Raw genomic sequence first — 13,157 nt, forward strand, 5'->3', positions numbered from 1 at the left:
TGTCAGTAACTTTATTAAAGCTTTCAAACTAAAACCTGGTTAAAAGGAAATATAACTAAAATCATCAAATATTATAAAACTGGTAACACATTGTAATATAACTTTGACATGAAGAACTACATATACAATACATATTACGAAACAATACAGGATTCACACAATCAACATTTCCTTTCAGATAAACCTAAGAAATATTCATTTACAAGGTGGAATAAGATTAATATGTTTGTATGTACATTGCAGATGGAAATCTTGGCAAAATGTGAATAATTGAGGAAAAGGAAAGCATGTTAACATTAAAACATACATAAAATAAAAAAATAAAAAATTGTTTGGTACCAATTTCATAAAGCACCGGCATTAAAATATTAAAGATTATTTTTTTTAAATTGAGCAATACGAACAAGATCATCAACAGATCTTAAAATTAAAATAATACAATAATTAATAAAATAATCATTATACAGTGTTCACTCTGCCTTAATATGTGTTACTGAGAACTAAAAAAAATAACTTGTTCAACAAACTATGATCACATTGAGAACCGATTTTGAAGTGACGTAAATACTTGTGTCCACTATTCGTCATTACAAAATGTGTTCATCAAACCTCAACGATTGTATTTGAATATAATAATACTGTATTCATCCCACGGAGCCCAGACGGAGTTGTCACAAACTTCTCACAAAGCTAGCCAATTTAAATGCTAAAAAACTTAGCAGTAAAAATAAACTTAAAATATTTGATCTTGGTCAAGTAAGCATTCTTCATTGGTTTAAATGCCTCCATGCTTGGTGTGATCATCCTTCAGCAGGACAAGCTGTGGACTCAGCCACGCATTTGGTAAAGTTATTGGTAGGTCTTCAGGAGTTCGGTGGTGGACTCGAGGTCTCTCTTGAGCCAGGCAGCATTCAGTCGAATGGTCTCCAAGGTCTGTTGGACGGTTCTCTCCGTGCCGGGGGAGTTGTGGGTCTTGAAGAACTCTTCAACTTCGAGGGCGGATTCTTCCGACGCAAAGTTCTCGGTGGCACATTTGACGAGGCGTGAAAGCAGGAAGCCTCCCTGTAAAACAACACAATTCGGTTGATAAATTATTGCATTGCTTTCGAATAAATATTTACATAAATTAAAATTTTATAGCACTCCTAGCATATTATGCTTGTTCCAAATGTATGCCTTTGGAGCGCATCGCGAGATGGTTTTATAAAGTTCGTTAGCGTAAGTTTGTTAGAGTTAAATTCAAGAGCAGTAAAGCACTGCACAAAAATTGACATCATGATTTAGTATGTGGAATCTGTCGGGCGTTTTGCACACTGCAAGTTGCCGCATGTGTGATTTTGTGATCGAGGCTATTAAAAGCAGTTGCTGAAGTAAGTTACAGACAGAGCAAGCAACTAACGACTTATATTCATATTTTATTAATACTAAACTACTAAGCGCCCTTGAGGTGATTTTTCACAAAAACGGCGCTCTACAAATTATCCAATTATTATTATTATTATTATTATTATTATTAAACAGTATTTAAAAATTATCTTTGCCCGAATAATTCAGACTTTTAGATTTCAGTAATTATTACTTTTACCAACATGTATTTTTTGAAATCTCTACTTGACTATTCAATAAATCCATGAGTGCATCTTAAGAGGTTGTATGTAATGCATATCTCAAACTGGTAAAATGACAGCTGCTCAAATTAACATATTATCAAGTTGCAATAAAATGCAAAATACTCGGCGTGGATACCGCTAACTACATATACAGTAGAACCCCGTTAATTCGAACCCCGATAATTCTAAAAAACGCGTAATTCGAAATTTTCGCCAAAAAAATTTCCGCAGAAAAATTTTTTCATACTAAATTTTTTTTAATTCGAAATTCGTTAATTCGTAATTCGAAATTTATTTTTGTCCGCGCACGAAAATTTGTTCGTGTAATTCGAAAAAATTTGATTTTTGCCAAAATAAATCATAATATTTCGTAAATCTGAATCTAAAAGTCAGCCGTGGCGGTAAAACGCCGAAAAATGTATTTTTACGTGGTTATACATCGTCCTAATAAGTATTATTATTTTGTAAATCTGAATCGATTTACACTGGAATGTCGTACTCTTTCAAATTTATTTCGAATATCTGAGTTTGAAGGGCCGAGAAAATACGTTTTACGCGGATATATGTCGTAGTTTTACGAGTTTACACCAAATATCTGAATTTAAAGGGTCGGCCGCGACGAAACTCGGCCGCGAAATTTCGATTCACGCGTAAATGTATCGTATATTTACGAATTTATTTCGAATATTTGAATTTAAATGGCCCGCTGCGACGGAAATCGGCCGCGAAATCTCGATTTACGCGTAGATATATCGTATTTTTACGAATTTATTTCGAATATCTGAATTTTAAAGGGCCCGCCGCGACGGAAATCGGATGCGAAATTTCAATTTACGCGGAAATATATCGTATTTTTATTAACTTTACTTTGAATATCCGAGTTAAAAAATACGGCGCGATGGAAATCGGCCGAAAAATTTCGATTGACGCCGAAATATGACATATTTTACGAATTTACTTCAAATATCTGAACTTAAAAGGCCGGGCGCGACAAAAAACTACCGATAAAATTCGATTTACGCGGAAATATATCATATTTTTACGAATTCACATAAAATATCTGAATTTAAAGGGTCGGCCGCGACGGAAATAGGCCGCGCATTCTCGATTTACACGGAAATATATCGTATTTTTGCGAATTTATTTCGAATATCTGAATTTAAAGAGCCGGCCGCGACGAAATACGGCCGCGAATTCTCGTTTTACGCGGATATATATCGTATTTTTACGAATTTAAATTCAGATATTTGAAATAATGGGCCGGCCGCGACGGAAAATTACCGCGAAATCTCGATTTACGCGGAAATATATCGTATTTTTACGAATATCTCAATTTAAAGGGTAGGCCGCGACCGAAATCGGCAGCGAAATCTCGATTTACGCGTAAATATATAGCATTTTTACGAATTTATTGCGAATATCTGAATTTAAAGGGCCTGCCGCTACGGTAATCGGCCGCGAAAATAAAGAAATAATTGGTATTAATACGAATTTACAGCTAAAATACCACCCGGATTTGAAGAGGCGGCCGAGAAAATCGATTTTCGGCGTTTTTTTTTTTCATAAAATTTCGAATTACGTGGGAATTTGTTAATTCGAAATTTGATTTTTGATGTCTCGTGGATTTCGAATTAACGAGGTTCTGCTGTACATATATATATTTTTATGATTTTTTTAAAGAAAGACTGACATTCCTGGTTTGCAAATATCATGACAATATTTGAAAATCTCCTACTACCACCACAGTAAGCGGAAAATGTTGCTTGTGTTGTGATTGAGGACTTAGCCAGCCGAGGAATTGAACACACTACGCCTGGGTAGGACCCAAACACAATGTCAACTCAGCTACCGACCAGTCAAACTCCATATGCATATATTATTATAATTCAACAAAACTAGAACTTTTATAGAAATGTACTTTCACCATTTCCTAAGAAGAAAGCAATTAAAAAACACAATAATCTTGTGGAAAACCTAAACGCAGCTAGCTTATTTATAAGAACATAGAAGCCAATTTGGTCGAAAGCTTCTTCAAGGTCAAAATAAGTAACATCAACTTGACCACCTTTGTCAAGAGTTTTTTCTTTGGATATCCGATATATAGTAATAATATTTTACCTGGTAACGGTCAATTAGCATCTTCCAGTTCTTCTTGAAGAAGTCCCACACCAGGTCCCTTCCAACCCGACTGTTAGCTACAGACATTATTACAAACACTGTGTCTTGGGATCTAACATCATCCTGCAAGAATAATAACAAATTATTAATAGATGTACTTTCATTCATAATGCACTAAAAACCAAACAACAATTTAGGAGGGAAAAAGACAAGTGATCACTGGGCTAACCCCGTGATCTAATATCCCGTAACCCTAGGCTACTCCCTAAGAATATCTTTTTCAAATGAGGGCTTGTAAAGCACACTTAAAGCTCCGCAGACAACAGATTAAACGATCGGCCGATAGTTCAGTCGGATCGGACTGCATCTTCGCACACTATACAAATAAAACTATCTGATTGGAGGTGCCACACTGACCAATAGTCTGCAGATTGCTACAAGGGCATAAGCTGCTCTTCTTGAAAATTTCAGTAGTCTGTGTTAAGTCATTTGTGTAGTACGCTATACTAATTGCAGTCGGCCGATAGTTGGCAGTCACTTTAATTGAAAGGTATCTTATGTCTCGGTGCTAATTAAGCAACCGACTAAACAGTAAGCCGATCAAAAATGTATGGTCTGCGGGGTCTAGCAGGGTATTTTTGCATTTCATATCAGAGACACTCCCAAAAAATATGAGAGACAGAGACACTCACCGACATGGCGAATGCCAACACCTTCTCCAGTAGCTTGACATCCTTGATGGCACCGAGAGCACGGCTGATACGGTCCTTCTCCTCGTGTAGTTCGGCACCGCGGTACATCTCTAGGAAGTCCAGGAAGGTGGACTCCTCCGCGTCCAGCAGTACGGCGCGGTAGCAAGCGGAACGCAGATCGGCGGGAACCTGTGCGCCTCCGGCTTTGTGGACAGCGAACCTAAAACCAGATTGGGTTTATTTGTGTGCAAACAAAATGATGAAGAGCTAGCAATCTTTAAGTATAAAATTCTACGAAAAATCTTTGGACCTAGAAAATGGATCTTACAGGATAAAGATGAATCATGAACTTCAAAATCTTTCAGATCAAGTGACCATTGTAAGGTTCTATAGGACCCAAAGACTGAACCAAAAATATGCAATTGAAAATAATTAAATTTGGTACCCAAAGATACATAAACTTTTATGAGTCCATCTCAGTTGGTTCCATAAAGGGAACAAATTGACTCTACTGCTATTGAAGTATGGTGTAATAAAAGGAACAATTCGACTTTAAGGTTTAAGAGACATATAATAAAAGTGAAAGGAGTGTACCTGTTCTTAGCCTCGGCGAGGGTGTCGGGGTCCTGGAAGGTTATCATCCTGTTGAGGGCGAGGCTCCGCAGTAGCGTGTGCAGGTGTGTCTCCTCGGGCTGCGCGTCCCAGCCGCTGCGGCGTGCCACCTGGCGGAACAGACGGCGACAGTACACTCGCCACGACTCTTCCAGCTCCGTGTGCGACAGCAACACTGACAGCTTCGACAGGCAGTTGGCGATGGACGACCACACTGTGAAGTTGGTCTCCTCGGAGAAGGCCTCCATCAGCTTGAGGGACTGAAACATGAAAGTTATATTATAAAACTTTGACAAAACAGAAGTTGAAAACCTTGACAGTTGTTCTTGATAATACAGAAGGTTCCATGACAAAACAGAATATTGAAGAAAAGTAATGAAAGCGATGAAAATAAAAACTATTCCAACCTAACCTATTATTTTTAGCTTCAACAAAACAGTTGAAGCTAAAATTTATTTTTTTCAGTTACCAATACTGAGATGTTTCTTGAATGCTATTCATATGTCATTCGATAATCTCCTCATACATGCTTTAAGATTCACCACTCAAACTGGCCCTAAAGGTCACACTGTAGTTTGCTAACTAAAGCAATACTAGTAATGATTTGACTGTAAAATCTATACAGGTAATTAGAAAAATATCTAAGGTATCCTTTGAATGAAATCCTTAAACAATTTTCTTTTAAATTCTCTGAGATAGATACCATAACTCCCGTAATGTTTTGTGACCAGCCTGCACCATGGCCTAGGCGGTCAAGTGTAAGGGAGTGGCTGGCGCAAGGCAGACACCAGCTTGTTGAAGTCCCAGCTGGTGTAGCGAGTGTGGTAGTAGCCCACTGCTCCGGTGTTCACCTATTTGTTGAACCACTGATAGTTACCTCAACAGTGGGCGTGTGTCCAGCCTGCACCATGGCGAACAAGTCGTCCAGAAGTCCCAGGCGGTCCAGTGGGGGGAGAGACTGGTTGCGCACGGCAGACACCAGCTTGTTGAGGTCCACGCTGGTGTAGCGCGTGCGGTAGTAGCCCACTGCTCCGGGGTTCACCTACAACCATCATACATTGCATTTTAATACAAATGTTTTATTAAATGATAGCTTAAAGGTGGGCTTATTGCCAGGTACATAATGTAAATGTACTTTTCATGCATTAAATCTTTCGTTTTTTGCAATTTTGAGTTTTTTTGTAATTAATATGGTAACGGATTTGCATTAACAATATTGCGAATTGTAGGAACAATGTGTGAGTCAATATTAGCAAAGCTGTTATTGACTATCATTACAATTCACTTCAGCGCTCAGTGATTCATGCTTATTCAGAATTAATCTGTCAGCAGAATTAATTAAACATTAAATATGAATGAAGATAACAAATGCACCGCGTTCCAAAACATTAGCAATTAATTAAAATTAAAACAAATAAACAAGACGAAGAAATGCAAAATAAGATACATTAAAATTAGCTTAGCGGAAATTTTGGTTTAATCCTCTTAAAAAAACAAAGTATTATTTTTGACCTTCAATTAAGATTATATAATACATAGTGTAGAACTTTTATTAACCTCGCAACTGATTTCATTTTTACCTTTGACCTTTATTCTTAGTTTTGCAGTTCAAATAACAATTCGGACAGGCAAAAAATTGTTTTGTAATGAATTTATACTTCAAAGGTTAATTAACCCTTAAATGCATGATTTATTAAATTTTCTGGAAAAAAAAATATTTTGTAGATATTTACATGCATATGCAAGGAAATATAAAGAATTTATTTTATTTGTAATTTTTTAATGATATTTGATTAAAAAAAACCCTCTGACGTTGATGCTCGTCTGTCAGACACCGCAAAATCTATGTGCATTTGCAATGCCGTCTATGCACTACTGGGCATTTGCTAAAAGTTGCATAGTTACAATTTCGCTCAGTGCCTTCCTGAGCCTGTTCCAGCCACCATCAGCAGTGAGTGGTCTATTTATGCACTACCGTAGCCGCGGTGGCGCGGTGGTTGCAAGTGAGGAGTTACAGCAGGTGTCTACGGGACGTAAGGTAATCCTAATAATCTGGTAGACATATTGTCTACCAGATTTAAAACTACTATAAAGAATTTTTATAATTTTTTAAGGTGGTTGTGCCAAAAGTGTCAATATATCGTAAACATTGATAAATACTATATTTTATTTAAATTTGTTTTACAAGGCCGTTTCCTGCAATAACTATTTTAGTTAATTATTAAATATTTATAAAAACAATACCCAAAAACAAAAACACATTTTTAAATAATAGTACTTGTTTGTCAGACTTCTCCTCAGCAGAATGAAAACAAAAAAGTCACCTCAGAGGCAGAGGGTTAAAGATAGCCTTGCTTGTGTAGTGGTGTAAGAATCAAAAAATTAGGTAGCTGAAGAATGAAACCAAAAAAAACGTGAAAAGAAAATGGTCGAATTGAACCGCGAGACTAAATTTAAACGAAATTGATCCCACCTACCATTTTTGGTCATTTACAGGGTAAGAGGGAACTGCGGGCGGTACGCGGTCAAACTTGTCCTCTGATTTGCCTTTAGTTACAACATTTCCGAAACACATAGTAATTATGATTTTCTTTTCCAAAAAAACTACTTTCCAAATTATGCGACCGAAATCCGATAAAAAAGCGTATTGAGATACAACAGCCCTCAAGGTGTGGGGCGCAAAAACAGTGAAAAAAGGTTGTTAAAACTTTAAAATCTTTAGAAAGCAGTTTCCGTGTTTAGCATAAGCTCATAAATGATACTCCCCACCAGTGGGCGATGAAGAGATTCAGGAGGGCTGGTGGTGGCCTAAAGAGTGACAGGAAAGGTTTTGAATATCAATAAAGGAGCTACTTTGGAAATCAGTGATTCCCGGGATTGGACGATATTCCCAGCATTCATCCCATTCATGACGGACTCCGTGGTCGAGGGGTGAGGCTCTAAGGCAGTGGTTCTTAACCTTTGTGGAGGTACCGAACCCTACCAGTTACAAATGCGCATTCACCGAACCCCTCCTAATTTGAAAAATAAAATTAGATTTTTACAAATTCAAAACAGGGTATATATTTATATATAGGTGTACAAAATAGAAAAAAAAATAATGAAACAAAGATCAAAACATTAAATTTTAATGGTTATATCAAAACATGAAACATATTAATTATTATTTACTTTAAATCAGTGTGACTTCTGCTGTTGCCTTTCAGAAACCAATTCAGATTTTCGCGGCTTTACCTTGGCAAGTACCACTCTCATGTCATTTTCACAACAAAGTCTATTCCTCTTCTTCGTTTTTATATCCAGCATCTTCGAAAAGGATTGCTCGCAAAGATATGTTGTAACAAATGGTATAAAAATCTCCAGAGCTTTCTTAGCAATAACAGGGTATGTTTCCACTTGTTGACACCAAAACTTTGAGAGCAATGTTGTTCTGAAGAGTTGCTGTTGAACCTGGCTCTGCTGAATTTCAATGATTTCATCAAATATAAGTCGTGGGTCTTGACCTCCACCGAACCCCCGAGACTGACTCACCGAACCCCTGGGGTTCGATCGAACCCAGGTTAAGAACCACTGCTCTAAGGATTTGGCGATATTCCCAACTGGGGGCGATGGAGATATTCAGGAGGGGCGGTAGTAGCCTCAGGAGTAACAGGAAGAGATTTAAAAAGCAGTAAAGGATCGATTTTGTAAAGCAGAGATTTCCGGGATTGGACAATATCCCCAACTAGGGGGCGATGTAGGTACTGATTCAAGAGGGGCAGAGGTGGCCTCGGGAGTAACAAGAAGGGTCTTGAATAACAGTAAACGAACGGCGATGGCGATAAGTTGGCGCTGAATAAATTTGGTTATTTTTTTACTGTGATTATCGCACGAGAGTCCCAACCGCCCGGAACCAGTACGATATGCCATCCCCAATTTAGGGAATATTATAAAGATGCAAATATATTTGAGGAAAACCGTTGAGAATTTTCAAAATGCCTTTATAATGACAAACGAACAAACAAATATTAAGAAACTTGGATCAAATTGCTATCACAGTTCTTAAAATTAAAAGAAAAATCAAATACGTCAATAAATAAAGTCAGTTACTTACATTATTTACACCGGGAAACATATACTGGTAAACCAAAAGTAAATCTTTGATGTTTGACGAGCTCAACATCAATAAAAAGAAGACAAGCCGAAGAGACCAGTGACCACCATACTTGTCTGTAACATAGTTGTGTGATGGTGACAACTTGTCCATTCCTAGTACTCGTATGTGACTGTCATAAAAAGAGGATTTTCTATTTTTGCCCATAATTTTACTTGTTTTTTACTCAAGTCGTGCCATACTTATAGGGGAGAATGACAACAAACTAAATGAGAGATGTCAATCACAGCATTGATGTATTTTCCCATATTAAATATACATAATGAATATCGTTGAATAAAATGTTCATTTTTTCCTGAAAAAACAGGGTGATGTCAAGGAGATTGGAAGCTCTGCTTCGTGGAAGTAGTTATGGTCATTTTACTTCAACGGAAATGTTACCGATTTTGATCCGACTTTTTGATGTTTTATTAGGTTTGATCAGGGCCAAACTCACTATCCGCAAAACAAAGCAATGCTAAGGATTTTATAAGGCAATAATCAGGGTTATTCATTAAATATTATTACTCTCTCATGGAGTTAATTCCTATGGGAAACCTTGGGGTTTATGTGTCATATTTAGAGATGTTGACAATGTTGTGTAGCATCTTTTTAAGGAAACTGAGCCTAAGACCCGTATTATAGAATAATACACAAAAGTTCCCTTAAGAAAAATGGCAGTACACAAATCATCCAAATATTATTATTATCAATTAAGAATCATTCCATAGCCGTGACGACGGACACAAGAATGAGTCCAAAAGCTGGCCAATCATATACCAATATAATACGACATATTATAATATAAAAGGTTTTATTAATCGTTGATTTGGAGCAATATTGATTGAAGGTGTGATATTGTCAATGATTAATTAGATTTTCACTTCATAAATACCTGTGTGGGATATATGCATTGGTTTTATAAATAATATAATAAATCCATAAAATACAACCACTTGATGAAAGAATTAAAATTATTAAAACTCTCAGATAGAATAATTGTTTCACGCTTAACTATTATTTTTAAATTGTTAATGGTATTATAGATAGCCTTGATTTACTTAGCTTATTACCTTCCATATACCAACTAGAAATAGTCAATAAAAAATTATTTTTAATTAGAACAACAATATCAGGATGGAGTCGATTAGATACTCACTTAGATTGCATGCAGTTGACAATACTTTCTCAGAAATAGTAGATCTGTTCAACTGCACGAAATGTTGTTAAAGAAGGCTATGATAACATACCTCATAAATAAATATCAATTTTAACTTTTATTATACTTTTGCATGTGTTCTATTTTATAATTTCTTTGTTAAACTAAAATATTATATACTAGCTGTACAGCGCCATATACAGGGTTTTCCAATAAGAGGTGTTATTTTGATATTCAATCGAAAAAGATCAATGGTTTCGTTGCTTGTGTGGCACGTAGCGCCGTCTTGTTGAAAGCAAACGTTGTCCAGATCAATACCATCCAATTCCGACCATAAAAAAATGATGAGTCATCTCTCGATAGCGCAATCCATTCACCGTAAATGTTGCTCCAGCCTCATTTTCAAAAAAGTAAGGTCCAATGACTCCGCCGGACCATAAACCGCACCAAACAGTCACACGTTGAGGATAGAGAGGCTTTTTAACAATAACTCTTGGGTTTTCCGAGCTCCAGATGCAAAAATTTTGCTTGCTAACGAAGCCACCGAGGTGGAAATGGGCCTCATCACTCAAAATGATTTGCATTTGATTCACTCAAGTGAATTTCAATAATTTCAATGCGTTGTTAAAGCGTGTATCGTACCATTTTTATTAATGGCGTAGTTTTTACTTGTCAAATGTCAAAAATGACAGCTTTAAATGTAACATCTACCGAAATAGCGGGCTATTCAAAATAAACCTCTTATTGGAAAACCCTGTATAATATTTATATACTATTGCTGTGGCTCCTTCCAGAACTTTCAAGAGCATTCTCGAACTTTTCGGTACCTTCTAGACTCATCGACACACTCCGGCACTCAGTTTGGAACCTTATAGAACCTTCTTGTAATTTCTACTTCCTGAACCCTCTAGAACATTTGAGCACCTTCATGAACTTTCTGGAACCTTCCAGATACACCAACAGTCGGCGGGCCCATTCTGAAATAATCTGAAGCATTCGCAGCCTTCCCATAACAAAGTACATTTTCTTCTCCCACTCCCACCCACGCTCAGCCACCCCCACCAAACTCTCTTACTTTCGATGTGATACCAAGAGCTATCTACCACCATAATCACCGGTGGGTGGCAGTGGCTGATTGTGGAGAAAATTAGGCAGGTAGGGAAAAACAGGTTTCTTTTTATAATATATACTAGTAGATCCCCCGCAATGCTCCCTATTGCTAATGTCTTTCTCGGGCGTCTCCGACTTCTTCCACCATTCACTACTGTATACCATAAATGTTACTGTCAAAATACTACATCACATCGACTTCAATTCGACTCCGTATCTCATTACAGTGCAGAGATATTGCACCCTATATAAGTAATAAGTATTCGTTGGGCGTCCCCGACTTCTTCTAAAACATCTCTAAACTCCTGGTACTTTATAACAACAAACTTTCAATGATATCGGTCAACTACTTTTCGAGTTTTGCGAGCACAAATATATGCAGGCTGAATAGAAACCAGTTAGAATTCAATTCAATCATTTGGAATGCATTTTATAACGTAATATATACGTTGTCCTGCCACAGACCTTCTATGTAGGGAAATTATTTGTGGTTGTATGTTTTTTTGGATGCCTTATATGAAGGAAAAGCAAAATTTGTGGTTGTATGTATTTTTTAATGAGAATTCTGAAAAAAATTAAAATTAAAATTTTCATTCATTAAATTTTTAGATCTCGATAACAGCGCCGCCACCTCTTGGGTCCAAAACTATCTTATATTTCAAGCTGGAACCAACGATACACATTTAAAAAATTTCATTGAAATCAGTTGGACAGTTTCGGAGATTAGCGTGTGCGAACAGAGTGACACGTGATTAAGATATTAGATGTCATGCTTCTAAAGGCCCTTACAGGCGTATAATATAAATATACTGGCTGACGTGTACGCGGCGTTGCTGGGGGTTACCCTTACCATCGCGGACTTTTCTGCAGGCCGTTTTAAGATTTACAATACCATAGTACATTATTTTGATGTAACTCTAAGGTTTAGCCAGCGTTAGCAATATAGTGACCGAAAATATATTTTTTACAGCATTATTATGAAATATCGATTTTTCTCTACTTTCTATAAATACAATATTCACATATTATACATGTAAACCTTCAGAAAGAAATTCTCTAAATGATAGTGAAAACCCTATCAAAATCCGGTGCGTAATTTAGAAGAACTAAGCGCACAAACAGACAGAGGCGGATAGCAACTTCATTTTATACTATTTATTATAGATAAATAATAATAATATGTATTGTCGGCTCCATTACTGAGTACGGACCCTTGTCTGCTGCAATCTTTGTTTATATCTAGGGCTCAAGTGAGTTTTTGTGCAAATTGACTGACTCTATCAGCGATGTGTAGTTTACAACCTCCTTTTGTGGAAACGTGTAAATGTAATAATTTTTAATTAATGCAATAAATTAACAAGTATGGTGACTGCCATGCAGGGGAGTGTTGTAATGCATTTTTAAAAAGACACATAAAATGTGTCTATTTAAAGGTTATTTAAACATACTAATTTTCGGTCGTCAGTGTACACGTGATATGAAATTGTATTCCTGTGTAATATATAAAATTATTCAAGTTCAATGAACTTTTGATTTTCAAAATTGCAACTGATGAGTAAAAATCATATCAGAATAGTGATAAAGTAGGTATCAAATTAATTAATAATTCCTTATTGTGTATTTATTTTGTTTAAACGTTTGACAGATCTAAATCTGAATCACTAATGATTTTTAAAGTTTACTAATGGTGTTCATTTGAAAGGTAATTCTGGTTGACTCTCTAA

General features: G+C 36.5%; 1 protein-coding gene across 1 annotated transcript; it reads right to left on the minus strand.

Moving 5' to 3' along the window:
• Positions 1–29: 29 nt before the first annotated feature.
• LOC149422260 (puromycin-sensitive aminopeptidase-like) lies at positions 30–7,607 on the minus strand. Its single transcript, XM_089633555.1, has 6 exons — positions 7,527–7,607; positions 5,910–6,074; positions 5,015–5,292; positions 4,421–4,640; positions 3,729–3,851; positions 30–1,062 (listed from the first exon to the last, which is right to left on the minus strand). Exons 1-6 carry the CDS (start codon positions 7,605–7,607, stop codon positions 850–852), a joined length of 1,080 nt encoding a protein of 359 aa, XP_089489681.1. The 3' UTR covers positions 30–849.
• Positions 7,608–13,157: the final 5,550 nt, after the last annotated feature.

This window comes from Hesperophylax consimilis, chromosome 7 (genome assembly GCF_061612785.1).
Source record: "Hesperophylax consimilis isolate HC1 chromosome 7, BYU_Hcon_1.0, whole genome shotgun sequence".
Lineage (NCBI taxonomy): Eukaryota > Metazoa > Arthropoda > Insecta > Trichoptera > Limnephilidae > Hesperophylax > Hesperophylax consimilis.